This window comes from Piliocolobus tephrosceles, chromosome 1 (assembly GCF_002776525.5).
Source record: "Piliocolobus tephrosceles isolate RC106 chromosome 1, ASM277652v3, whole genome shotgun sequence".
NCBI lineage: Eukaryota > Metazoa > Chordata > Mammalia > Primates > Cercopithecidae > Piliocolobus > Piliocolobus tephrosceles.
This window is the reverse complement of record NC_045434.1, coordinates 111,409,764-111,432,999: the sequence shown is the minus strand read 5'-3', so window position 1 is coordinate 111,432,999 and position 23,236 is coordinate 111,409,764. Positions and strand designations below refer to the sequence as shown.

Sequence of the window (23,236 nt, the reverse complement as noted above, 5' to 3'; positions counted from 1 at the left end):
CACAGGATGGTTTTTGAACTCCAGTTAAGTCCCTCAGTACCACAGTTTTACTTGTGTTATCCTCACCCAGTCTTCACAGGGACTCCAGTCCCATTTAACACACCTGCTCTCTCTAACGGTGCAATCTCTTTTTCTAGTACCTACTCTCAAGTCTTGGGCATGAACCTACAGCGCTTGAACTCAGTTGGGGAGTAGGGGGATGCCAGTGTTGCAGTGATTCAATTCATATCTTGATGATTCTCCACATATTCTTTTTCCCTTTTAGCCTTTATACCCAAGAGAAATTCAGCTGGACACCAGTAACCTAAATGCTATTTATTGAAAAGAGCAAAGAAAAAGTGCTGACCCCTTAGGGACAGGATGAAACAAAACAAGCTCTCCAAGTCTACCTCCTGCTCAGCATACAGGCTTGTTGCCCCACTGGGCCATCTTGTTGTTGATGGGCATCTTGAAGAACTGATCAGACTGTATATAGGCAGCGATTTTCTCCAAAGCCTGAAAGGAAAATACACCAAATCTTATAAAGACCCCAACCCAGTCCAACAGATGCATACCAAAACAGCAACATTCACATGTTGCCTATGTCTACCTCCTCCACTTTTTGTAGACAGTGCCTTCAAGGTGTAGAAGTCAGACTTTTCCCAAGACTTAAAGGTCTAGAGGTGTCCAACCATTGATCCCTTTAGGCAAAAGCCAGGCAAGAATCCACCACAACGGGACCCTACAGGGCCCAGGGAAGCCTGTGAGTGTTTTTATAAGAGAAAGGTGCAGGAAACATCACCTCAAAACGGCACATAAAAGCCTTCAGGTTTGGGAACTCATCCAGGCACCTGGGCTCAAATATACGGTTCTGATCCAAGATATCATAGGTGAGAAAATCCACAAAGGTGAGCTAGAAGAAAAGCAATAAGATGCTTGGATCTGAGGAGTAGTAGCCTGCAGAGATAGAAGGTGTGCTCTTCTTTTCCCTTCTTCCTACCTTTTCCCCTGCAAACCATGAGAATTTCCCCAGAAACATGGAGAATTGTTTCAGTTGTCCAGGTAGCTCTTCCAAGTACTGAGGCTTCAGTTTTTCCTGAGAGGAAAAAACAGAATGAGGAATAGTGGTGATCACCTTTGTAGTTAATCAGGGCACAGGCCAGTGATGGACATTTAGTAGCCCCTTCTCTAGGTGGCTTCTCATTGCCTTCACTTGAGGATGGCAGGGTGGGAAGGAGGAGTTTGGAAAGAAGAGGCACCAGAACCGGAATTACACGACAAAACAAACCAAAAATTATAAGTTCTGTTTCTTATTCTAATAATCTGGGTTGGTGGGAAGGTAGCAGCAGCAGAATGGAACAGAGATAACCCTTGGGTTCCTAAATACCCCTTTTTCTGATACTCCATTCAGCAGATGTGTGCTAAAGAAACTCACGTGCTCAGAGCTGTAACAGAGCCTTATCAGTTGTATGCGGAAATCCATTACTTGGTTCTCTACGATGTCCACTCGAATCTTTTCTTCCTCAGTCTCACCACCTGTAGGCCAAATGATAACAAATCACCCTTGGCACTGTCCACTCTCAGACAAACTACCAGCCTGGGGTCCCTCCCCAGCCCTATCCCACTCACACATGTTGTGCTTGCGAGCGATGTAGCGCAAGATGGCATTGCTCTGGGTGATCTTGTTCTTCCCATCCATGAGGTAGGGAAGCTGAAAGGAAAAGGACAGGCCAGATGAACAACCTACCTCTCTCTTGATTCCCTACCTCTCTCTCCTGGGGAAAAGAACACTTGCAGGGCAGTGAACAAGAAAGAGAAGATGCTGCGTTAGCAGAAAAAAGAAAATAAGTAGAAGGTAGCAACTGGGTTCACGAGATTCTAGACAGGGGTTCTTAAATTAGTGTGTGTATATGTGGGTGTATGTACATGCCATGGACCTTTTCTCAGAAAAAAGTTGTTAAAAGCATGAAGCAAAATAGATAATTTATACAATCAAAAAATATTTTTAAAAATTCAAATAGCGTAACATGCCTATTAATGCATTAAACAGTAAGCAGATGTAATGACTAACATAGTCTCAAAGTAAATAACATTATATGTATATATTTATTTACATGTATAAAAATATCACTTAAAATATCTGCAATGCATTTAACAGAATATAAAACTACCTGATTTCAGTCTGGGCACAGTGGCTCACGCCTATAATCCCAACACTTCGGAAGGCCGAGGTGGGAGGATTGTTTGAGCCCAGGAGTTCAGGATCGACCTGCGTAACATGGCAAAACCCCATCTCTAACAAAAATACGAAAATTAGCTGGGCATGGTGGTCTGTGCCTGTAGTCCCAGCTCCTTGGGAGGCTGAGGTGGGAGGACTGCTTGAGCCTGGGAGGTTGAGGCTGCAGTGAGCTGCGATTGTGCCACTGCACTCCAGCCTAAGCAACAGACACCCTGTCTCGAAACAAAAGAACAAAAAAACACACACAAAATACCTGATTTCTACTAGTGACAAAGTGACAGACATGGCTAATAACCAATGTCACTTATTGTCTCTCTTCACAATAAAAGGAAATCACTTTTGCTAGTGGTTAATGGGAATGAAAATACATATCCAGGCCGGGCGCGGTGGCTCAAACCTGTAATCCCAGCACTTTGGGAGGCCGAGATGGGCGATCACGAGGTCAGGAGATCGAGACTATCCTGGCTAACTCCGTTGAAACCCCGTCTCTACTAAAAAAAAAAATACAAAAAACTAGCCGGGCGAGGTGGTGGGCGCCTGTAGTCCCAGCCACTCGGGAGGCTGAGGCAGGAGAATGGCGTGAACCCGGGAGGCGGAGCTTGCAATGAGCTGAGATCCAGCCACTGCACTCCAGCCTGGGCGACAGAGCGAGACACCGTCTCAAAAAAAAAAAAAAAAAATAAATAAAAAATAAAATACATATCCATCCAGTTCAAAGACCCCTAAATTCTATTTATTTCTATCCAGGTTAAGATCCCTTATTTTGCATCCTTCTGTACCAGGCAGGAAAGAGGCAAGTTTGGATACACTTGAAGGCTTTCCCTTCTGTCTGACTTACATTAGGAAAGTCCAGGTCCAGCTTGAATTTCACATCCAGCCATTGGCTTCGATCATAGTCAGGAGCTGTAAGAGCCAGAATTAAGTGGGACCCAACCTCCTTAATACCTCACCTGACAAGAGCGAAAGATCTAAAGAAATGACTTGGTCCCCAATACCTCAAACTCCCGGGCCCCAAAAGCATAACCATTGAGACTCTGAGCCCTATTTGGTTAAGCATTAAGATGCGGTTGGGCTATGTTAAAGAGAGAACCCCCAGTTCCAGATAAAGGATGTGTCGCTATTCATCCAGACTGGGGCAGACGTCCCACTCGGCCTTGGCGAGACGCCACCACCCTCTGGGTGTAAGAAGACCTGGGCAGGTGGAGGGCCAGCTTGGCTACACGGGCACGCAGAGCGGCATTACCTTCCCCACACGTGTATCGTTTCTCCTTATAGGAGGTATCCGTGAACTCCAGGAGCAGGCGGATGGCGTGCGCCAGCTAGGGGAAACAGCGGTTCAGCGACTGCGCAGCTCCCACCCATTCCCAACGCCCGCCCGTTAACGTCCCCGGCTCGGGGCTGCCGAGCCCCTGCATCCTGCCGGGGCGGTGGTTAAGCTAGCCCCCAAGCCCGGCCCCGGCGTGGTCTCCTCAGCCTCTCCCCACAGGGCCCGCCATCCCAGAGGCTGGGCAGGGGTCGACGTCTGTGGCTCGGCAGCTCGAAAATGCTCCCGCGTAGAGCTGCACCTACTGGAGACCGGGAACCCAGAGACCCGCCGTCTCCGCGTCCGCCTCTTTGACCGAGCGGTTCTACCGTTGAGACGGCACTCACCCCACGAACATCCCAGTACCCCAAAACCATAGACGACTCGCACGACATATTGAAGGGTTTGCGAGCCTGGGAGGAAACCCTTCCGCGGGTCCAGCGCGGGGCCCAAGCGCTGGCGTCCTGACTCCGCCTCCGACCGGTTCTCCGTCCCCTCCCTCCGCGGCCCCACAGGGTAGTGCGCAGGCGCGACTTCTGTCGGTGTTGGGGTTCACGCAACCCGAGGCGGGATACGGGCGTGAGCGCTGCAGGCGAGCAAGCGGACCGGAAGTTGAGGCTCCTCCCTTCCCCACGGGTGGGAGCCAGACTTCATTCATTAATGGTGTCAGTGAAGACGCGAAAAGCAACACTAGCCAGGCAGTTGGGACTCTAGTTACCCAGGGAGAGCGAGATTCGCGCCGTTTTTACCGAGCCAGCCGGGGCTGGAATGAGGGATAGGGAGACTGGGGCAAGGCCGGAGAGTCGGACTAGCCTCTGACCACACAGAGCAGAGGATTCCCCACAGACCAAGCTCCCCTCTCTGTCAAGGACCTCTGCAACCTGACCCCAACATGCTTTTCCAGTCCTATCTCGCCGTCAGTCCGTCACAACTTATGACGGCTTATGAAAGCCAGCCCAACCTAAAAATGCTTGCTGTTCCTTCTACACACACACTTGCATTTCCCGCCTTGGAGTGTTTGCCCTGTGATCCTCCTGCCTGCAGCCTAATATCCACAGCCTATCCTTCCTCAGCAGCCTTGCTCAAATGTCTGCCTTCTTGAAGTCTTCTCAGAACCAACCTCTATCCTGGCCAGAAGAGGTCTCTTATCTTGAATGTTTCCTACCTTTGTTTTATAGGCTTAAGTAGTTTATGGTTTCCTTATTATAATTTCCTCCTCCAACCCCTCCCACTTCCTAATGCTCACGCATTTAGGGAAATTAATCTTGCCTGTTTGTGTAGCATGGACTGGAGGAGGAAAGGTACTACCATTTTTCGTTCACTCATTGTTTAACATGCCTGTTATGGACAGGCACTGTTTTAGGTACTGGGGATACAGAATTGAACTCAACAGACAAAATGCCTGCCCTCAGGAAGTTTACATTCTAATGGAGAATAAATAAACTAATATATAGTAAATATGTAGTAAGTCAGATGGTGATACACATCCTATAGAGAGAAATAAAATCGAGAAGAGGGGGGTCTCAGGATGGGAATTGGGGGAGTCCTAGTAGGAAGGGGATTTGTGTTTTTAAAGGATATGTTCATAGAAGGCCTCATGAAGAAGTTAATCTTTAAACAAAGACCTGAAGGAGGTGAGAGATCAAGCCACTCTGCTGTAGGGGCCACCATGGGCTGATATAAATATAAAACAGAATAATTGCTGTTCCTTTTACAAGCATGTTTGCTCTGCTCCTGCCTGCACCCTAATGTCCACGGCCTACCCTTCCTCAAGTAGCCTTGCTCAAAAGCTCACCTATTCCTTGAAGCCTTCTCAGAATCACCCTCTATCCTGGCCAGAAGAGCTCTCTCCATCTCTTATCTTGAATCACTTCCTACCAGCAGGAGGCAGGGAGAACTCCAGGAAAAGGGAAACGGCAAGTACAGGAGTGATCACTCTGTAGATTGCGTTTGAAACCAGAGACTAAATGAGATCACCACGGGAGCACGAGTAGCAGAGATGAGGTCTAAGGGTTTGAGGTGCTCTGGCATATCAACATGTAAAGATTAGGGAAAAATGAGAGCGAACGAGCAAAGTAGTCTGAAAAGGAATGGCCAGGGAGGTAGGAGGAAAACAAAGGGCCTCGGAAGCCAAGTGAAGATGTTTAAAGGGAGAAGTGATCAACTGTGTCAAGTGTGGCTGATCAAGTAAGATGAAGATGGAGAATCAATGGTTGAATTTAGGAAAGTAGGGGTTTTGACCTTGACAGAGCAAGAGACCTGCAGGAGGCCCCTGTAGTCATGGGAAGAACTAAGCTTCTGAATTTCAGCAGGGCCCATGCAAATGAAACGGGGCACAGATTTGCAGCAGGGTCAACTCGGGAGAGATAGGGTTCTAGTTGACTGTGGAGGAGTGACAGAGGAAGGAGTCCTGAGCAGCTCTGAGGGTTCTGGCCAGGCCTCCGCAGCACAGCCCTCAGGGCACTCTGAGCTCCTAGATCCCCTAGCTTGGGTGTGGGAAATCACATTTGCCCATCAGTTCAACTGAAGCAAGGTTGGGACTTTTAAAAAGGGCATTTTGCTAAACAGAAGAGAGGAAAAAGAGTACAAACCACAGGGACAGGTGAAATTTATAATGCCTGTGTCTCTCATTCCCAAGAAAGCAAAAGGCCAGTCACAAATTCACCTGAGGTTTAAGATTAGCATTTATTGAGTACCTATCATATGCCAGGCAATATTTAAGTGTTTATGTATGTTAGCTAATTTATTCCAATTTAAGCTGCACAACAACTTTAGGAAGTAGGTGTTATGCCCATTTTCTAGAAGAAGAAACTTCCTGGAGCGGTTAGGGGAGTTGCTCCTCTAAGCTTGAGGTCCCACAGATGGTCTGGGATTCAGACCTAGATCTGTCTAATAACACAGTTGGTGCTAGTTTCCCTGCACTTGGCCATCTGAACAGACTCTCGCTACATGGCAGTCTTCTTGGGAAGTCTGGGGAACACCAGGTGAGAACACTTTTTTCTGGTCATGAACAGTTTCCCTGCTTCTAGGCTCCTTTAGCTCTCGGAGGCAATGGAGGGTGATGGGTTAATACCTCCTCCCTCATCCCAAGAAATTAACTTTTCTGGGTAACTTTTGCCCTTGACAAGTCACACCCAAAGGGTCTCACCTTTTCTCTCTTTTGTGAGGGAAAATTGTTGCTTTCCTATTCTGTTAACAGCTATGAGAGATGATTTTCTGAGGCCAGGAACTTCAGGGAATGACATAGGCAGTCTAAAAATAGAGCAGTCTGGGGCCCAGACAATGTTAGGGTCATGGACAAATTCAGCTAAGAGAGATTTAAGGGAACATCTTAAGAACCCTCAAATCCATAAGTACATTGGGCCTTATCTGTTGACTAAATCAATACAAGTATAGCTACTGGTATGTAGAGAGGGGACTCCTTTGAGGTTAAAGAAAGCTACTTTTACTAAAAAATATACAAAGCTATGGACAGTCCAGACTCTGCTTAACCGTTGAGAAAACAGGGTCCCCAAGAGTGGAATGACTTGCTGGAGTTCACCCAGCCAGCTGGTGCAACTGACCAAAGCCCACAGCTGTCGGTCCTTGTGCTCTTTGCTACTGTGAAGTGGTGTGCCTGCAGCTGTGCTGGGTGCCTTGGCATCTACTGAGAGATGTGTGTGCGAAAAAGATGGTGAGCGTAGCTTTATTTTGGAGTTTGTTTGGAAAGAGAGTCAGGAGAGCTTGGACCATGATTCTTAAATTCTGATTCCCAGCTCCAGGTTGCTGTGTGAATGTCCACTCACATTCAAACAATCTGGCTCAGTGATGGATGTAGGCTTGCTGCCGTTTTCATGCCAAGTGTCCCAGCCCTTCCTGCCTCCCTGCCTTTGGTTTCCCTCAGGCCCAGAAGAAGCCGCGAGGGAGGCACATGACAAGCTTGAAGATGCTTTTGTTGAGAAGGAGAGGGACTGAACAGATTCTTGACAAGCCTAGGCATAAATGCTCCAGATTTGGGAAAGAGATAAAATAAATAGGTGGTTACTGGGGAGGCTCCAACACAGCCAGAAGGGGCACTGTTTACTTCAGCCTCTGGGCCTGTCCATTGTTTTTGCTGTATGAGCTGCGGTGTGGGGTTTGCTGCAAACTGGGATCCAGAAGAGGAATTCTCGGGGCTCTAATGGGTATCAGATCTGCCATCTTGCATCAGCAGGGCCTGGTCTTGGAGGTATCTAAGCTGGTGCCTAAGGGCTTATCTGAGGAAAGAAAAAGATTCAGATGAGGCTGGTGGCGGGTGAGCGATCTGCAGAGCTTATGCCACCAACAAGCTTGGAGCCTCAAGGTAAGCCTGAATGCATGAAGCTAAGCCCCTGGGGGAATATCCTGTGCCCAGCACCCGCCACAGTCAGTTCTGCCCCAGGGCTGGGCTGGCAGGCCTGTCAACTTCGCACTCTCTCTCACCCAGGAGCACCAGACAGTCCCAATGGGTGTCAGGACCCCAGGGTGTCCTCACCCCCAGCATCCTTCTGACAGCCTCCAGCCGGGACAGGATTCGTGGGGCCTCCTGTGGACATAGCATCTGTAGCTCCCCAGGTCTCATGTGAAGTAGCTGGCTCCCCGTCAGGGACCCAAGTGTCCTCACCGTGCTGTGAACAAAACGGCAAAAGCCATCAGTGGTGCTCTGGAAGCAATCTAGGCCTGAGCATTTGGATAGAAAAGGGGCTCTTTGGGCTTGGAGGTTGGGGTTACAGAAAAATTCATGGAGTAGGCTGTCTGGGAGTGAAGGAGTACAGTCAGCATTTGGCTTCAGCCTATTTCAGAACTTCCAGGCTTGAAAGAAGTGCTCTGGGAGAGAATCTTCTGGCTGGGGAGGGGCGACTGAGCTGGCAGCTGGGGTTCTTCCCGAGTCCACTCCCCTGATCCTTGCTGCCTTTGCCAGCAGGGTTCCCCACTTAATCTCTAATCTAGGCTTGAACACACCTCTGCTCTGTCCTCTAACTCAGCAGAGACAGTGCTGGATGGGGGTCATGTACAATGTAGGCCAGGTTGTATGTTCTGGGTCTCTGGGTTTCCTTGGTTAGCCCTTTATAAAGTTTCTCCCTCCACATCCGGTAGGGCCAGGCACTCACACAATGGAGAAGTTCTCTGCCTGCAGCCAGGCTGTGACCTCTTCAGGCCTCGAGCTAAGTCGAAGCATTGGAACCTAGAATCAGGGGGAACCAGGGGTCAGAGTCCATCTCATCTCACAGTCACCCACAGCCCCTAACATCTGGGTCCCTTCTCTAGGTTCCCATCAAATCAATTCTCTTACTCTGTGGCTTTCTGGTCTGGCAGGGAGCTGGTCTTATTCTCTGCTCTGGCCCCATGATAAAGTTGGCACACACTAAGCATGCAATAATATGGTTTAAATCAAACCAAGACTATCTCCTCCACTTGCCACTGAATCTTCCTCACCCCCACCTCCAACTCAGGACTTAGGGCTCTGGATAGTCCAGGCTGGGTAGTACCTGAGAGGGTGACCGGTCCTGGGTCCCAGAGGTCCCCGACTGTAGGGGCTCCAGGATGTTGCTGGGAATGTAGCCGCTCTGTCCCGCTTCGTTCTTCACCAGCCACCACCGCTTGCTATGATCCAGAACCTGCCAAGAGTCACCACCTCAGTCCCCTGAGCCTCTGTCCAGCCAGCCTGCCCTCCCCACACAAGGCTTTCTCCCTCCGGCCCTTTCCTACCCTCCTTCTCCCTCGCTAGGCCACCCACCTTGGCAGCCCCCTCCCTGGACCACCCACCCTTGGCTGCCTGTAGCTCCCACCAACCACCACCTCCTTTTCTAGCCTCTGGCCCAAGCCTCACCTCCAGCTCTTCTCCTTGGACCACAGTCAGTTCCCGTGGGTTCCTAGCTTCAAACTCATACAAGACTTGCATTTTCAGGGCTGACTGGACAGGTTTGGGGCTGGAGGGTCTGGAGTTGGGGTCCCCAGGCTGAGGGTCATCGTTGTGTGTCTTCTCCTGAGGAAAGTGTGAGGTGCTCCCTAACCTGTGACTTCCCTTCCTAAGAAACAGAGTCAGGATGGCTGGAGAATGAGGCCTCAGAAATTGAGCCTATATCCCAGCCCTGAGAGTCCCCCCAGGTATCTCCTGCCTGCAGTCTGATGGTGACTTTTGGGTTTCTTTAGAGTTTGCTGGCAGGTCAATGTTAGGTGGGGCTTGGAGTGGGGCTTTCTGCAGGCAGGAGGCATCTGAAATGTCATTGATTTCTGAAGACATTTCCCGGAGTGGAATTTTCTACATCTGAGCTCTGCCCTAAGCACTTTATACTGGAGTTTAGGAGATCAGAAACAAGTGTGGGTAGTATCATGAGAAGAAGCTATGGGAGCCTAGGAGGGTAGAACACTGTTTTTCCCCCAAGCTAGGAGAGGGATGTCCTTGTACATGTTTGTCTGGCTAAAAGAGACCCTGTTGGCTCTCTTGAGATGTAGAGAGCCAGAGATCCAAAGGAACAGCCCCATCCCTCCCTCCCCAGGACCACACGGTCCCTACTAAGCCCAAAGCATACCGAGGGGAAACAGGGGCCTGGTATCCTAAGGGTGCCTGTAAGGGACAGAACAGAGAGTGAGTCAGAGGAGGAGGCAGCCAGCATAGTGGGATGGAGCTGGGGTATCTGACCACAGGCATAAGCAGCTAACACACAGCTGCCTCCTATCCCTTTTCCTGTCTCCCCCAGTATACAGATACAGGTGCCCACATGAACCCACCCACCCACCACTTGGAGATGGGGCCTCAGAAATTGAGCCTATGTCCCAGCCCTGAGAGTCTCCCCAAATATCTCCTGTTTGCAGTCTGGTGGTGACTTTTGGGTTTCCATGGAATTTGCTGGCTTGCCAGTGTTAGGTCACACTAGTTGTGTGACCATGGTTTGGATGGGGAGGGCAGAAACTAGCCAGGGACTAGGGCTGTGGCTAGGGCTCTGTGCCAAGCTCCCCTTACTTGGCTGGAGGGCTCTGGAAGTTGCCAGTCATCTGAAAATGTGGGTTGGTAGGGCAGCGGCTCATCACCTGTCCAGTCGGCCCTGAAGAGAGAAACAAAGCTGAGTTCACATCCACTCTGTGAACTCTGATGCCAGGCTGTGGGATGTGGAGAGGGAGGGGATGACAGGGCCTAGCCTCAGGAATCTTTTGGCTAATAGGTGACATGGTCCATGCGCACAGATGAAAGGCCCGGACACCCACAGAGGAGCAAACAGCTAAGCCTGGACACATCCCACGGAGCAGGTGTCTGGGGGCCAGCCTCACCTCTGCCCGTGAGGTAAAGATACACCACCTCCGAAAGAACATGATGGACGCTTCATTGCCCTGATTGGGCGTTTGGATTGAAGTAGTGGAACTACAAGAGCTTTTGGGCTGGTCAACACCCCAGGGGGCTTGTGCAGTATTTTTCTGGGCTGTTTTTAGTTTCCTGGCAGCAGATCCTTTTCTTTCTAGCTAAGTTGTTTGTGAATTTCTACCTTGTGAGTAGACTGCAGCTGAGCTGCTCCCGTTGACTCTGGGATGGGCTGGTCCTTGCCTCTCAGCCTCCCCCTCTCCCACTGCACAGGGCCCAGGAGGACCATGCTGTTTGTGGCCTTCAGGCTTGCCTTGCTTGGAATATTTTCCTCTTGTCTGTCCAGGGAATGCCCATTCATTTCCTTGAAGAATTTCTCCTCCTTGCTTCACTGGGGCAGAAGTAAGTATTCTGCTGAACTTGGTACATCCCTGGGTTATTGCTCTTCTCACACTCCATTGCTCATGATTCTTTTCTCTTTGTTTCTTACTATATATAGATCTCCCTGGGGGCTGTACCCCTAGTACAGTGGCTGATACACAGGAGGCAGCTATTAAGTGTTTATTCAACGGGAACAAAGGAATGATTCCCGCTTCTGAATCTTTTTAATTGGTTCCCTCTGTGCCTTAGAAACATGCTTGGGTCTTGACCCTAATACTACTCCTTATAAGCTGTCATCCTATTACTTTCTTCTTACCAAATTTTTTGAGAATATGCCTATATCCTCTGCCTATATATTCTTGTCTCTGTTGCTTTCATTATTCCTGCAACGTGGTTTCTATTTCTGCCATTACTTTATTGAAACCAGTCCATTTAAAATCCTAATTGACAAATCCAATGGCCTTGTATGGTCTCTGTCCTTCTGGATGACCACAACATTTAGTGTTACTTATAGCTTTGGGTCAATTTGCCAAAAATCAAGTTATCTAAATATAATTTGCCTGAAATTCAACTCTTTTGAGGGTTTTTACATTTCTCTAGGTATTCTATTTTCTATGTTTCTGTCTTTCATTTATTTCTGGTTATGTTAAGAAATTAGAAAACATCTAAGGGCACATCTGACTTAATATTACATTTAGAAGTATTCATCAATTGTACATAATTTTATGAATACTGAAGTCATTTTGCATCTTTGTGGGTATTTGAAAAATAATGTGTGCTAATCTGTTTTTCTAACGACTGAAATTGTAGAAGTAAGGCTGGGTTTTGAAATACAAAATGATGTGTTTGACATGATTATTCAATATTCAAGTGGCTGAATGAAAGAATTTGAGGCCCTCTTGTTTGAGTCTATTGTAGAACCTCTGTTTTCCTCTCCTGCTAGTGCTAGACAGATACCAGAGCTATTCCCACAGACAGTGGGAGCCCAGCACAGCCCCAAGAGCTGTGAGACTGGCTTATTCAGGTACTCTTAGTCCCAGGGTTTTGGACAAGGGAACACTGGTGTGAGATGGGAGGTCCAGAACTGATAAGTAATTTCATTTTAGTGACTGCACAGAGAGTGCATAAAAATAGATTGTTATGGGTAGAAACAACCCACGTGTCCATCAACAGATGAATGAACAAAATGTGTCATTGTCATAACAACGGGGTATTATTCAGCTATAAAGAGGAAGGCAGTTCTGATAGATACTACAACATGGATGAATTGTGAAGACATTATTTTAAGTGAAACAAGCTACATACAGCAGGACGAATATTGTATGATTTCACTTATATGAGGTTTCTAGAACAGGCAACATATTTCTCATAGAGACAGAAAGTAGAATAGAGGTTTCCAAGGGCTGAGGAGTGGGTAATGGGGAATTATTGTTTAATGGGTACAGAATTTCTGTTTGGGATGATGAAAAAGTTCTTAAAGTACTGTAGATAATGGTGTTGGTGGCACACATTGTTAATGAACGTAATGCCACTGAATTATACACTTAAAATGGTTAAAATGATAAAAATGGTTAATTTCATGCTATGTATATTATACCATAATAAAAAATAGATAGTTTTGAACTATAATTCATGTCTTCAGACAAACTGGACACAAAATTTTGTAAATGGGGCTGAATTGAAAAGAACGGTCGTGGTGGGGTACGGTGGCTCATGCCTGTAATCTCAGCGCTTTGGGAAGCCGAGGTGAGCGGGTCCCTTGAGCTCAGGAGTTCAAGACCAGCCTGGGCAACATGGTGAAACCCCATCTCTACAAAAAAACACAAAAAATAGCCAGACGTGGTGGTGGCACACAGGTGGCACACCGTGGTCCCAGCTATTCAAGAAGGTGAGGTAGGAGGATTGCTGGAGCCAGGAGGTGGAGGCTGCAGTGAGATGAGACCATCACACCACTGCACTCCAGCCTGAGTGGCAGAGCGAGATCTTGTCTCAAACAAAATAAAAGTGGTTATTAGGCAAATAACTCCAAGGAGAGATTCATTTCCCTGTTGGCTTTTCTGCTTTTCTAAAGCCTTTTCTCTTGGTTTCCATCCCTCTGCTCTTCAGGTTCTCCTTAACTCTTCTGCCTTCTTAACCCTTTTTGCATTCGCCATGTAGAAGTTTGCCAAGGCCCTTGCCTCTCCTTTCATGGAGTAGAGCAAACTATGCTTGTCAAGGTACGTTCAGGGGCTCCCTCTGGAGTGCTCCCCAGTAGCTGTGCCTCCAGCCATCACTTCCGTGCATCCCCTCTCAGCTGCCCAGCCACCAGGCCTCTGCGGAATATTCCAAGAATGCCTCAGATCAGCGTGCCCAAGCTGGTTCCTCCCACTCCCCTGGCTCTCATCCGTTTGGCTTTTTGGTTTGTTTTGTTTTTTGAGATGGAGTTTTCCTCCTGTTGCCTAGGCTGGAGTGCAGCGGGGCGATCTCAGCTCACTGCAACCTCCGCCTCCTGGGTTCAAGTGATTCCCCTGCCTCAGCCTCCCAAGTAGCTCCTCCAAGGCATGCACCACTACACCCAGCTAATTTTGTATATTTGGTAGAGACGGGGTTTCACCATGTTGGCCAGGATGGTCTCGAACTCCTGACCTCAGGTGATCCGCCCACCTCAGCCTCCCAGAGTGCTGGGATTACAGGCATGAGCCACCACATTGGCCTCCTTTGCCTTTTTTGTCCAGCTGCCCATCTCACAGTTACCCCTGCAGGGAGTATCTCTTTCTTTCTTAACCCCTGGCTCATTGGTTGCCAAGTCTTACTGATATTACATTTGCAGCATCTCTTACGTCAGTAATTCTTAAATTTGGGGCTGGATTGAGACAAAGTTTTCACTTTGTCCTTGACAAAAATGAGAAAATATTTTAGTAGAAGGTTGCCATCTCCCTTTTCTTGGGAAAAACTGTTCTTTTTTCTGAGATAACATGTTTCAGTAGTGGGTGATGGCAAATGTGCACTTTTCTTATGTTAATAAACTGTTTGCACTTAGCCAAATAAGAAGTTGGGAGCGCTGTGTAGAGTCCCCCGAGTAGCTCTGAAACGTTTCTGGTTTGTGGCAACATAGATCCTGGCCACCTCTGATGTCCTGCCTGATGCTTCCATGCCCCTGACCCCCAATTCAGTTCAGGCCTTGTCTTCACTCACCGGCTAGTGGTCCAGGCCAGGCCCAACCCCATCCAAAGTTTACTCTCAGGTGGGCTTAGACAGGACTGTAGCAGGTTGATGGCTTTAGGGGTGAGGAGGGGTGAGATCACTTGGGCTGCTAGGCCAGCCTCAGGGCACTTGGCCAGGATCTAGGGGAGAGATGGAAAATGTCAGGAAGCCTAGGCTCCCACAGGGCCCAGTGAGGGTGGGAAACGCCCAGAGTCCCTGGCTTCCCACTTTTGCAATGGTAGGATGTTAACTCCTGCAAGTGTCCCCATCTGCCTTGGGCCTGCTGCTCCTTCCTATCTCCCTTGGAGCCTTGGTGTCCTTGGCTCTCACCCCAGCCCATCTAGTTCCACCCTGGCCCCTGCTCCCCCATCCCCCTCCACCAGCCTCCTTTCCTCCCTCTACTCCTTCTTGACTTCAGCCTGTCCCTCTTCACCACCCTGTCCTCCCTTGACTCACGGAGTTTAGGGATTTGAAGAGGATGTGCACGAGCTCAGGGGCACTTGTCTCCTGCAGCCAGGTGGCTAGCCTTCCCTGGGGACACAGGGCAATGCCTGTCACCACCCTTCACCCCACCCCATCTTCACCATTGCACCATAATTGTTTTATGCCTTGGCTAGAAGGCTGGCACTTCCCACAAGTCCCAAGAGAGGAGGGGAGGTTCTAGGGGAAGTAGATGGAGAAGAAAAAAGCTTGGGATGGTTGAGTCCAGAGAGCAGAGGATTAGTGGGGAGGAAGGGGAAGAGGAGAAGCCTGGTGAACTTGTGGGGAGCCACCTACCAGGAGGTTGAAGCTGTACTTGATTTTCTGGAAGCAGTCAATGTACTGTGCCTGGGTGAGACCTGGGAGAAGCGGCAAGGCAGTGGGCCACAGATCACCCCAAGACACCCTTCTTCCTCTCCCCTGGCCCTCAGTACTCACCTCCCTGGTCCTTGCTTTTTTTCCCAAATTTCTTCTTCTTCCTGCTGGTTTTTGCCTGGACCTTCTCCAGCTTTCCCATGAACAGCTCAATGTCCCTTAGGACATGGTTCAGCACTTCCTGGGCCCCAAACAACGCATGGCCTTGAATGGGCAGTTGGGCCTGCTCTAGAACTCCCAGCATGCCTCCCGCACCCCTCCCCACCACAAGCCCCAGCCTCAGGCCCGGCGTGGAGTATAAACAAGCTTCTCTGGCCTCCTGGCCCAGGCCCTGGTCATCCTGGGACCCTGGCCTCCTAGAAAAAGAGGGAGGGTTGGTGTCCTTCCTTTTCCCAGGCCCAGAAAGGCTCAGCAAACTCGAGACCACCTGCAGTTACCTCATCCCTCTCTGGGTCCTCAGGGGAAGAGGGCCGCCTTGGAGGAGGCAGAGTAAAGACACTTGGTTCTCGGGCACTGGGGTGGTGTGGCAGAGGCCTTGGGGATGGCGGGAGGCCTGCAATGTAAGGGGATCATGGATCTAGATCTTAGATCTTTGACTTTTTATCAAAACTTTCTCCTCCACCTGCCCCCATGCCTCAAACTTACTATGCTCTAGGGTCCTCTGGTGGGGCTGTTCTGGAGGGAGCCCCCGCTCCAGATAGAGTGCCTGCTCCATAGGGAGTGGCCTTTCCATAGGAGGCCCCCTCCATCTGTCCTGGCCTGGGTGAAGGCCTCCAAGTTGGGGTCTGCTGAGGACATGGTAGGGGTCACATCTTTGACAAGGTTCTTGGGAGAGACGCCCTCCCTACACTTCTGCTCCAGGACCCAGGGGCGCCATCACCTCTCTCCAGGAGTCCTACCCCCTGCTCCCTGGTCTCCTTCTGGACCCACCCCTGACTCCACCCTGCCTCATCTGCCTACCCTCTGGGCCCTCTTGGGTCCCATCTCAGTCTCTGAGGACAATCTCTAGTGCCCCCTGGGCCCAGCCCCTTCCCTATGCCCACCTCTGTCCCGGCTCCTCCTCAGTCCAGGCCCAGGTTGGTTGGGCCACAACCTTCTGGGTTCCCCAAGATATGGGGTCAGGGTCTGGCCCCCGAGGCTGAGCTGGGAGGCCCCATAGGTGGGATGGGTCGAGGCTGCCTACCTTTGCTCCAGCTCTTCCTCCAGAGCCTTCTGCAAGCTGGTCCTCAGTCGCTCTGCCTGGGAAGCAGCAGTCAGGCAGGCTAAGTGTGTGTGTGTGCGTGTGTGTGTGTATGGTAGGGTGATAGTCAATGAACCCCACCCCTGAACAATCACCCCTGACCACTCACCCCCACTTCCTGGCACTGGAAGAGCAGAGTGCTGGTGTCTGGCAGGCCTGGCTCCTGCACGGTGATGGACAGGATGGAGTTGTAGGAACATGTGTTGAGCGCCACATTCATGGCCTGGATGCTGTTCAGGCGGTAAGAGTCCAGCTCCTCCTGGGCCAGGTGGAGAGGTCAATTGTGAGGCCACCAAGAGCCAGGTGTGGCTTCTGGGAGCTCCTGACCAGCTCGTCCTAGCCCTTTGGTGACTTGGGGCTGGGGTGTCATCTACTTGACTCTTGTGCCTCTGTCCCCTGTCTCTTCCTAGGCCTGGGTGTGTGTTGTATTTGGGGAGAGTGGTTGCCCTTTGGGTCATGGAGGGTGGAGTTCAAGAGCTAGTGCTTGCTTCCCCACAGCCCACGCTGGCTATGGCTGGGTTTGCTGGGAGGGCTGACCTTGGTCTCAATGTCCAGCAGCTGCAGCCAGCCGTCCCTGGCCTGCAGGATCAAGTCTTGGCTCCACACCCGGCCCTGCGCATCCATCTCGAACAGCTTCTGCAAGGCATCCTTGGGCTCCTGGACTCTCTGACTCCCCAGCTTGCATGTCATCAAGTGCTGCAGGGAGAGGGGCAGGACTGGGAGAAAGCTCAGAGAGGGGGACCACAGGCGTGCTGGGTAGAGAAAAGCAGAAGAGGAAGAAGACGTGTCCTTGGCCCCCTTGAGGTGGGAGGTTCTAGGCTTCAGATAAAGCAACTTTCCAGGGCCAATGTGAGGGCCAGTGTCGAAGCACTGGGGCCAGGGATGGGGGCTCCAAGTCTGAGTCTGAGGGGCTGCAGGAGGGGTTTGAGGACTCTAGAGGAAGGACAGGCATGGCCTTTACTATTCCATGCCAGGTGAGGCAGCTGGGTGGTGGTGGATGTGCGATCCAGCCACCCAACAAATAGCTCCTCTGGAGGGGATACAGGACCCTCAGATTCTGTCCCTGGCTTCCTTTGTTCCCTTTGGGAACTCAGTCTCAGCCCAGTCTTCCTCCTCACTCACCCAGAACTCCTGTCTCTTTCTCCCTGGTTCATGCCTGGAGATATCCATCGTGATCTCAGTCACCACTCAAGTCCTTGCCTACTGCTAGGCTGACCATTCAGGAGTTTTTTGCTGTTATCCAATTTCCTTTAGGAGCCCCCTCCCTTCTGCCAGCCAAACACTGCCTTCACAAGGCCCCTTCCACCCAGGCTTCTTGTGGGGGGGAAATGCAGCCTGCCTCCTGCCCCTTAACCCCCAACCCCTGCCCAGGGCCCAGCTCCTCTCCCTGTGTTCACACTACCAGCATGTTCAGGGGACCCTGGCATCATGAGCAGACTCCATCCTCCTGAACATGTCTCCTGTTGCTCTGCCTGCTGGGCCTAAAATAAGCCTGTTCTCAGGCTTCACCCTACAGAGAAACTGAGTCCTCCTGGCCTCTCCTCAGCTGGCTGTGGGAGCCCTGCCTCTGCTGCCCTGTGGGACCTCCAGACCATCTCCCCAGCTCCCTCCCTGCTTGTTCTCCACTGGAGTCCTAACAATGGAGCTCTTCTGCCCCAGAGCTCCAGCCTGACCCTGTGCCTGCTCTCCCCACCACACCCTTATAGCCTGTGCTTCGCCTTCACCTTGGTGTCAACAGCCCTTCAGGCACCTAAATCTTGCAGTGCCTGCGTCATCCTCCCTGGCAGAGCCAGAGACTCCTTTCTAGCCTTGGAGCAGCCTTGGAGCCGCTCACACTCACCCTGGAGGCTTGGGCCCAGGTGGCTCCCCTCTCCAACAGTGGCCATTTCAATCCTCCACAGGGCCCAAAGACCCCACACACTGCCGCCTCCAGCCATGCAAGGTCTTGGGCAATGGAGCAGTGCCCTGGGGACTCGGGCAGCAGAGGTTTGGGAGACAGGTGAGGGTAGGTGGGTGGGTGGTTGCGAGTGCTTCCTATCCCATCCCGCTGCTAGTTCTTCCTGTCTGGGGACAGGACACTCATCCGCTTAACCTGCAGCCAGGCCTGCTTTGCCCACTCCGACCACCCCTCCTACTCCCCGACACTGAGCAGATGCTCTGGCAGGCTTGCTAGATCTGAATCCATGGGACATGGTTGGGACAGGCTGTTGGCTTCCAGGGCAGGGACTTGTGTGAGGTGTCCATGTTCTGGCAGGGCAATGGGCACACAGGAACACTTGGGTTTAGTTGGACACTGCCCAGGGCTGCAGAAGTACTCACCTCCACCCTGTGCTGCAGGAGGGTGGGCTCTGAGGTGAGGTTCTGGGAGTACTCCTTCCGCTGCACTACAGGGGCACGGAGCAAGTGGTGGGAAGCAGGCAGAAGAGCGAGGTGAGACTCAGGCAACTGCTGGGGGCACTTGTTGTGAGGAAGAGGGAGTGGAGGATGGGACGTTCAGGGAGCTCAGTGGGAGGGCAGGGGAGAGGGGCCTGCCAGGAGCTTACAGTAAATGGCTCTGCTGCTGGGCCTTGACATGTTGACGCTGCTGAGGACGGCTCCCTAGAACCCAAAGTGAACCAGAGGCAGCCTTCAGAGCTGGGGAAAGGGGAACCAGGCACAGCAGGGCAGGACAGTTGCTATTGCTCTGACTGGGGGCCTCTGGGACCAGATGCAAAGCCCCTGGCTCCAGGGGCCCTTTCCAGAGCCATCTGCAGCCAGTGTCCTCCACTGCGGAGCCCTCCATCTTGGCTGGGCCCGGAGGCCCCAGGCTGAGGGAAGGGAGGGCCAGGGAGGCCACAGCATGGCTGGGCCCCAGGGAAAGCTCCAGACCTCCCATTGTTTGGCCAATAAAGGTCATGCCAAGGAGCCCAGGAAACCTGGATGGATAAGGACCTGTGTTCAGATCCTATTTTGGGCCTGGGTGTGAAAGATGCTGGATGAGCAGATGGTTCTGTAGCTGACTCTGCCAGAGGAGGCCCTCTTGTTCAACCCTGTTACAGTTCTGCAAACTGAGAGGACACTGATGCTGGCTCTTCAGCTGTAGACCCTCTGGGAAGACTGCATGCATGCGTGTGTGTACTTATGATGGCACTGCAGGACTCGCCAGTGAGCTGACCTCCATGAGTGGCTCCCCAGGCCTCCTGGCTCTTTGCTTTTTGTACTCTGTATCCTCTGCCCAGGTCCTCTCCTGGCCCCAACCCTTTAAATTCCAGCTGCACTGGAATGCTGCACTGGACCTTGTACATTTCTCTCCAGCAACAATAGTCATATCAGCCACCACGGTGCTGTGAGCCTGGTGCCAAGCCCCTTACCAACATCCTATCAGTTCCTCCTCACTGCCGTCCACTTGTACTTACTTGGTGCCGTGTGCCTAGCACTGTTTTAACAGCTTTATCTTCAGTCACTCTAATCCTCAAAACAAACTCACAAGGCATGTACTGGTATTGTCCCCATTTACCATATGAGGACTCTGAGGCTCAAAGATGGTAACAGGCCTGAGGTCACAAATGAGTGTTTAATAGAGAGCAAACCCAGATCTGTCTGACTGCAAGCTTCATGTTTTAATGGTTTGTAAACATGCCTCTGCCACTGGGCCGTGCGCAGTCACGGAGGGAGTCTAGAGAACATACATGTTGAAATGGAGTGGAATTAAATGTGGTGTGTGTGTGCCGGCTGGGAGTGGGGTTAGTCTGTGCGGGTCAAGGGTATGTGTTAATCTGAATGAAGTTTGTGGGTATCCACATGTCTACATGGTACACCTCAGTTGTGCAGAAATACTGGGATACCCCGGGTAACATGTAAGAGAGCAACCCACACCCTTGTTTATTAGGACTGTTATGAAAACGACATAGGATCTGATAAGATGACTCAGTGTTGAAGGAAATAAACTGCCAGTGAACAATAAAGGGAATGTGGAAGGGACGGCTGGATCTCTGGTTTCCTTGTTTGAGAGGACCCCTTTTCTCTCCAGGGGTAAGGCGGGGCTAGAAGCCTGCTCCCCTTTCCCAGTGTCCCCCAACCCCCATTGTAACACTTGCTGCTTCTCCATGCTCTCCATGCAGAAGAGGAAGTGAGGTCTGGCCCTGGGCAGCCCCACTCCCTACTCCCTCAGCACCAGGGTAGGCCCTGTAGGGCCCTGAGGGTAGGTAGGTCAAGGTGGGGAAACAGCTGCCTCCAAAGATTCCCTACCCCAGGAAGGGAAGAGGGGGCTGGCTTGGCCTGCCTTGCCCCTTAGGGGTAGGGGAGCTGTGACAGCCCAGTTTCCTCCTTTAAGCCCTAGATGTAGGGGTTTGGAGCAGGGAAGGCCATCACCTCACAGACCCTGGGGCAAGCATCCCAGAGGTCCTTCCGGAACCTGGACCTTGCTCTGCTTTCCAGCCCACCAACCAGGTGCTGAGTCCCAAGCCCCTCCTCGGGCTTGATCCCCTGGGCTGCAGCTGGGAACAGGCTGGAGACCTGGCCTGGGAAGCCACTAAGTTGCCCCCACCTGCCCTGGGATCCCCTGTGACTGGGCTGGGCCCCGATCTTCCCTGGGGGCCAGGCTCTTACCTGGGTGCCAGTAAAGACCAGGTGCCTGGTCCTCCTAGGGGGCTGGTCTTGGAGCAGGTGGTCCGGTGCTGGTGGCAGAAGGACAGCGGCTTCTCTGCTAGTGGCCACAGGCAGAGCCTGCCTTTGATGAGGTTACAGAGGCAGCCACGCCTGTGTTCTTTGGACTCTGGCGGGATAGGGAGGCCTCCTGGCCACTAACCACTCAACATCAACCTGGACCTGCGGCAGTGTCTGTGCTGACAGATGTCCCCAGCTTAGCTAGAGGCTACTGCTTCCCTGTTTCCCCACTTCTAGCCTTGGGGTGTGGCCCCCTCTTCCCTCTGCCTTTTGGGTGCCTACTCTGGGGAACAGGTCAGCATCAGGCACGGGCCTGGGACCAGAAGGAGAGAGCATGCATGGCCCAGAGTCTGGGTTCTGTGGTGAGGGCACAGGCTGGCGGGAGGGGGACTCCAGGCTTGGGGGAAGCTGTGGGCTGGTGTGTGTGCTGTGCCTGTGCGTGGGTGGCACCCATAGGTGTGTGATCCTGTGTGCCTGGGTGGTGCCTGTGAGCAAGACATGGATCTTTTCAGAGAAGATGGGAACTGGGGCGCAGAGCCACGTGGGGCATTACATGGAGGGCTGAGATTCCCTCCGGCAGGGTCCTCATTCTGTCCCTACTGCTGTCCCTTCCAGCAGGAACCCCTGTACCAGCCCGTTCTTGCTCTTCTACTCTCTTTCCTTCTCTACCCCATCTTGTGCCCAGACCCCTGGTGGATGCCTGGCCGGCTTCAGCAAAGTTGGGAAACGGAGACCTGCGTCTATCTCTAGTCATGAACCTGCCCACTTCCCGCACTTCATGGTATTGAAAACTCTTTTTTGGCACCCAGGGTGGGCCAGGCTCCCACGCCCTCTGGGAACTCAGTCTAACCAGTGAGGTCAGATGTAAACAGAAACCAGGGAGCAGGGCAGGAGGGGAGGCGGGGGCAGGGGAGTGTCGGTGAGCCTCGGACCGTTGTGAGCAGAGCGCAGGGCCCCAGTGCTGGGCCCTGTGATGGAGTGTGCTGTGGAGTCTGAGGGCTGGAGCACTCCCATCTTTAGCTTCCTTGGAACTATCCCAGGAGATCTCAGCCTTCTCTCCCATCACCACCCAACCAACGCTGCCCTGGATGGCCTGGAGTCCACGGGTCAGTTCCTAGGGAGATGCCTTCCCTGCCTGGGCTGTGTGTGTCCCTGGGAGAGTCCAGCGGGTAGCCAGCTGCTGGGGCCCAGGGATCAGGTACCTGTGAGGCCAGCGCCCAGCCATGGCCCCATGGGAAGCAGTCCTGGGGTTCTGTTCCCTGGGTCTCCATCTCGTGGCCCTTCACTTTCTTTTGGGATACCACAGCCTGTACCCCCGTTGCCTCCCCCAGCTCCATGAAGGCCACAGTCATATTTCACCCCAGCCCTAGCTTGGGGTTCAGGCAACACCTCATTTCTGCCCAGCTCAGGCCAGGCCCGTCCTTCCCACAGGCCCCTCCTCAAGTCAGTGTGAGCACAGCAGGGACTCCCATGGGGGCCCTGGGACAGGATGGGCAGGGGCAGAAAAACAATGAGTGGCATTTGCAGCACCTCGCTGTCTGCAGTGCCCTTTAGGGATGCCCCTGGGAGCAGTGTGGGTCTCCTCAGACAGAAACCCTTTGTGGCCTGGGTGGGTCTGAGGCCTGGGGCCAGGTATTGGGGACTTCTGCTTCTGTGGAGCCCCCTCAGGGAAGAGGGAGAGGCCAAGCTTCCCATACCTGGGGACTTGGGGCCATAACTAAAGCTTCTGCACAAAGCTCTGGGTGCCACAGCAGTTCTTCTGCAAAGGAGTTCCAGCTGAGGCGCCAGGAAGCAGGACTCGAAGCGCATATCCTTGAAATTGTGGGGTTAAAAGGCTGTGGGACCACATTCGTTCATTCGTTCCACAGCTTCCTGTAGAATTGAGGGCTTTCTGCCTGCTAGGCACTGTGAGAGGTGCTAGGATCCCTCTGGAGGGCTTACAGACACCTTGGAATTCAAGCTGAGTTCATTATTTCTCAGCAAACAATCTCCCCTCTCGTGCTCCCATCTCAGGGAAGGCACCAGCCACCAACCATGTGTTCCAGCAGGGAGCTGGAGTCCTCCCTGAGTCCTCCCTCAATCCTCACACCCGATGGACTACCCTTCCTAGCGGTCCCA

At 52.0% G+C, this 23,236-nt stretch overlaps 2 protein-coding genes across 6 annotated transcripts; both read right to left on the bottom strand.

Annotated features, from left to right (window-relative positions):
• Positions 1-300: 300 nt before the first annotated feature.
• LOC111556009 (glutathione S-transferase Mu 3) lies at positions 301-4,051 on the bottom strand. Of its 2 annotated transcripts, XM_023232575.3 has the most exons (8): positions 3,869-4,050; positions 3,462-3,537; positions 3,057-3,121; positions 1,609-1,690; positions 1,415-1,515; positions 980-1,075; positions 782-892; positions 301-495 (listed from the first exon to the last, which is right to left on the bottom strand). In XM_023232575.3, exons 1-8 carry the CDS (start codon positions 3,914-3,916, stop codon positions 397-399), a joined length of 678 nt encoding a protein of 225 aa, XP_023088343.2. In that variant the 5' UTR covers positions 3,917-4,050; the 3' UTR covers positions 301-396. The 2 variants fall into 2 exon arrangements, with proteins under 2 accessions (XP_023088343.2, XP_023088344.2); XM_023232576.3 differs by lacking the exon at positions 3,462-3,537 and having other exon boundaries at positions 3,869-4,051.
• Positions 4,052-7,434: 3,383 nt separating this feature from the next.
• On the bottom strand, positions 7,435-21,182 carry EPS8L3 (EPS8 like 3). Of its 4 annotated transcripts, none has more exons than XM_023232579.3 (19): positions 21,062-21,182; positions 19,018-19,072; positions 18,794-18,858; positions 17,012-17,170; positions 16,584-16,733; positions 16,418-16,473; positions 15,880-16,019; positions 15,672-15,787; positions 15,298-15,415; positions 15,157-15,218; positions 14,836-14,910; positions 14,371-14,519; positions 10,483-10,564; positions 10,052-10,086; positions 9,349-9,457; positions 9,008-9,136; positions 8,630-8,703; positions 8,014-8,146; positions 7,435-7,756 (listed from the first exon to the last, which is right to left on the bottom strand). In XM_023232579.3, the coding sequence occupies exons 2-19, from the start codon at positions 19,046-19,048 to the stop codon at positions 7,745-7,747; spliced, it is 1,695 nt and encodes a 564-aa protein (XP_023088347.2). In that variant the 5' UTR covers positions 19,049-19,072; positions 21,062-21,182; the 3' UTR covers positions 7,435-7,744. The 4 variants fall into 4 exon arrangements, with proteins under 4 accessions (XP_023088347.2, XP_023088346.2, XP_023088348.2 ...); XM_023232578.3 differs by having other exon boundaries at positions 9,349-9,547; positions 21,062-21,180; XM_023232577.3 differs by having other exon boundaries at positions 7,436-7,756; positions 9,349-9,547; positions 15,880-16,022; positions 21,062-21,176.
• Positions 21,183-23,236: the final 2,054 nt, after the last annotated feature.

Coding starts and splice junctions, on each gene's coding strand:
- LOC111556009 (XM_023232575.3), bottom strand. CDS start 3,916: ATGTCGTGCGAGTCGTCTATGGTTTTGGGGTACTGGGATGTTCGTGGG. Junction 1,516..1,608: donor CGCTCGCAAGCACAACATGT/GTGAGTGGGATA, acceptor TTTGGCCTACAG/GTGGTGAGACTGAGGAAGAA. Junction 1,076..1,414: donor TCTGTTACAGCTCTGAGCAC/GTGAGTTTCTTT, acceptor TTTTCCTCTCAG/GAAAAACTGAAGCCTCAGTA.
- EPS8L3 (XM_023232577.3), bottom strand. CDS start 19,048: ATGTCAAGGCCCAGCAGCAGAGCCATTTACT. Junction 16,734..17,011: donor TGCTGGACATTGAGACCAAG/GTCAGCCCTCCC, acceptor CACCTGGCCCAG/GAGGAGCTGGACTCTTACCG. Junction 9,548..10,051: donor CAGGCCCCTGTTTCCCCTCG/GTATGCTTTGGG, acceptor TCTGTTTCTTAG/GAAGGGAAGTCACAGGTTAG.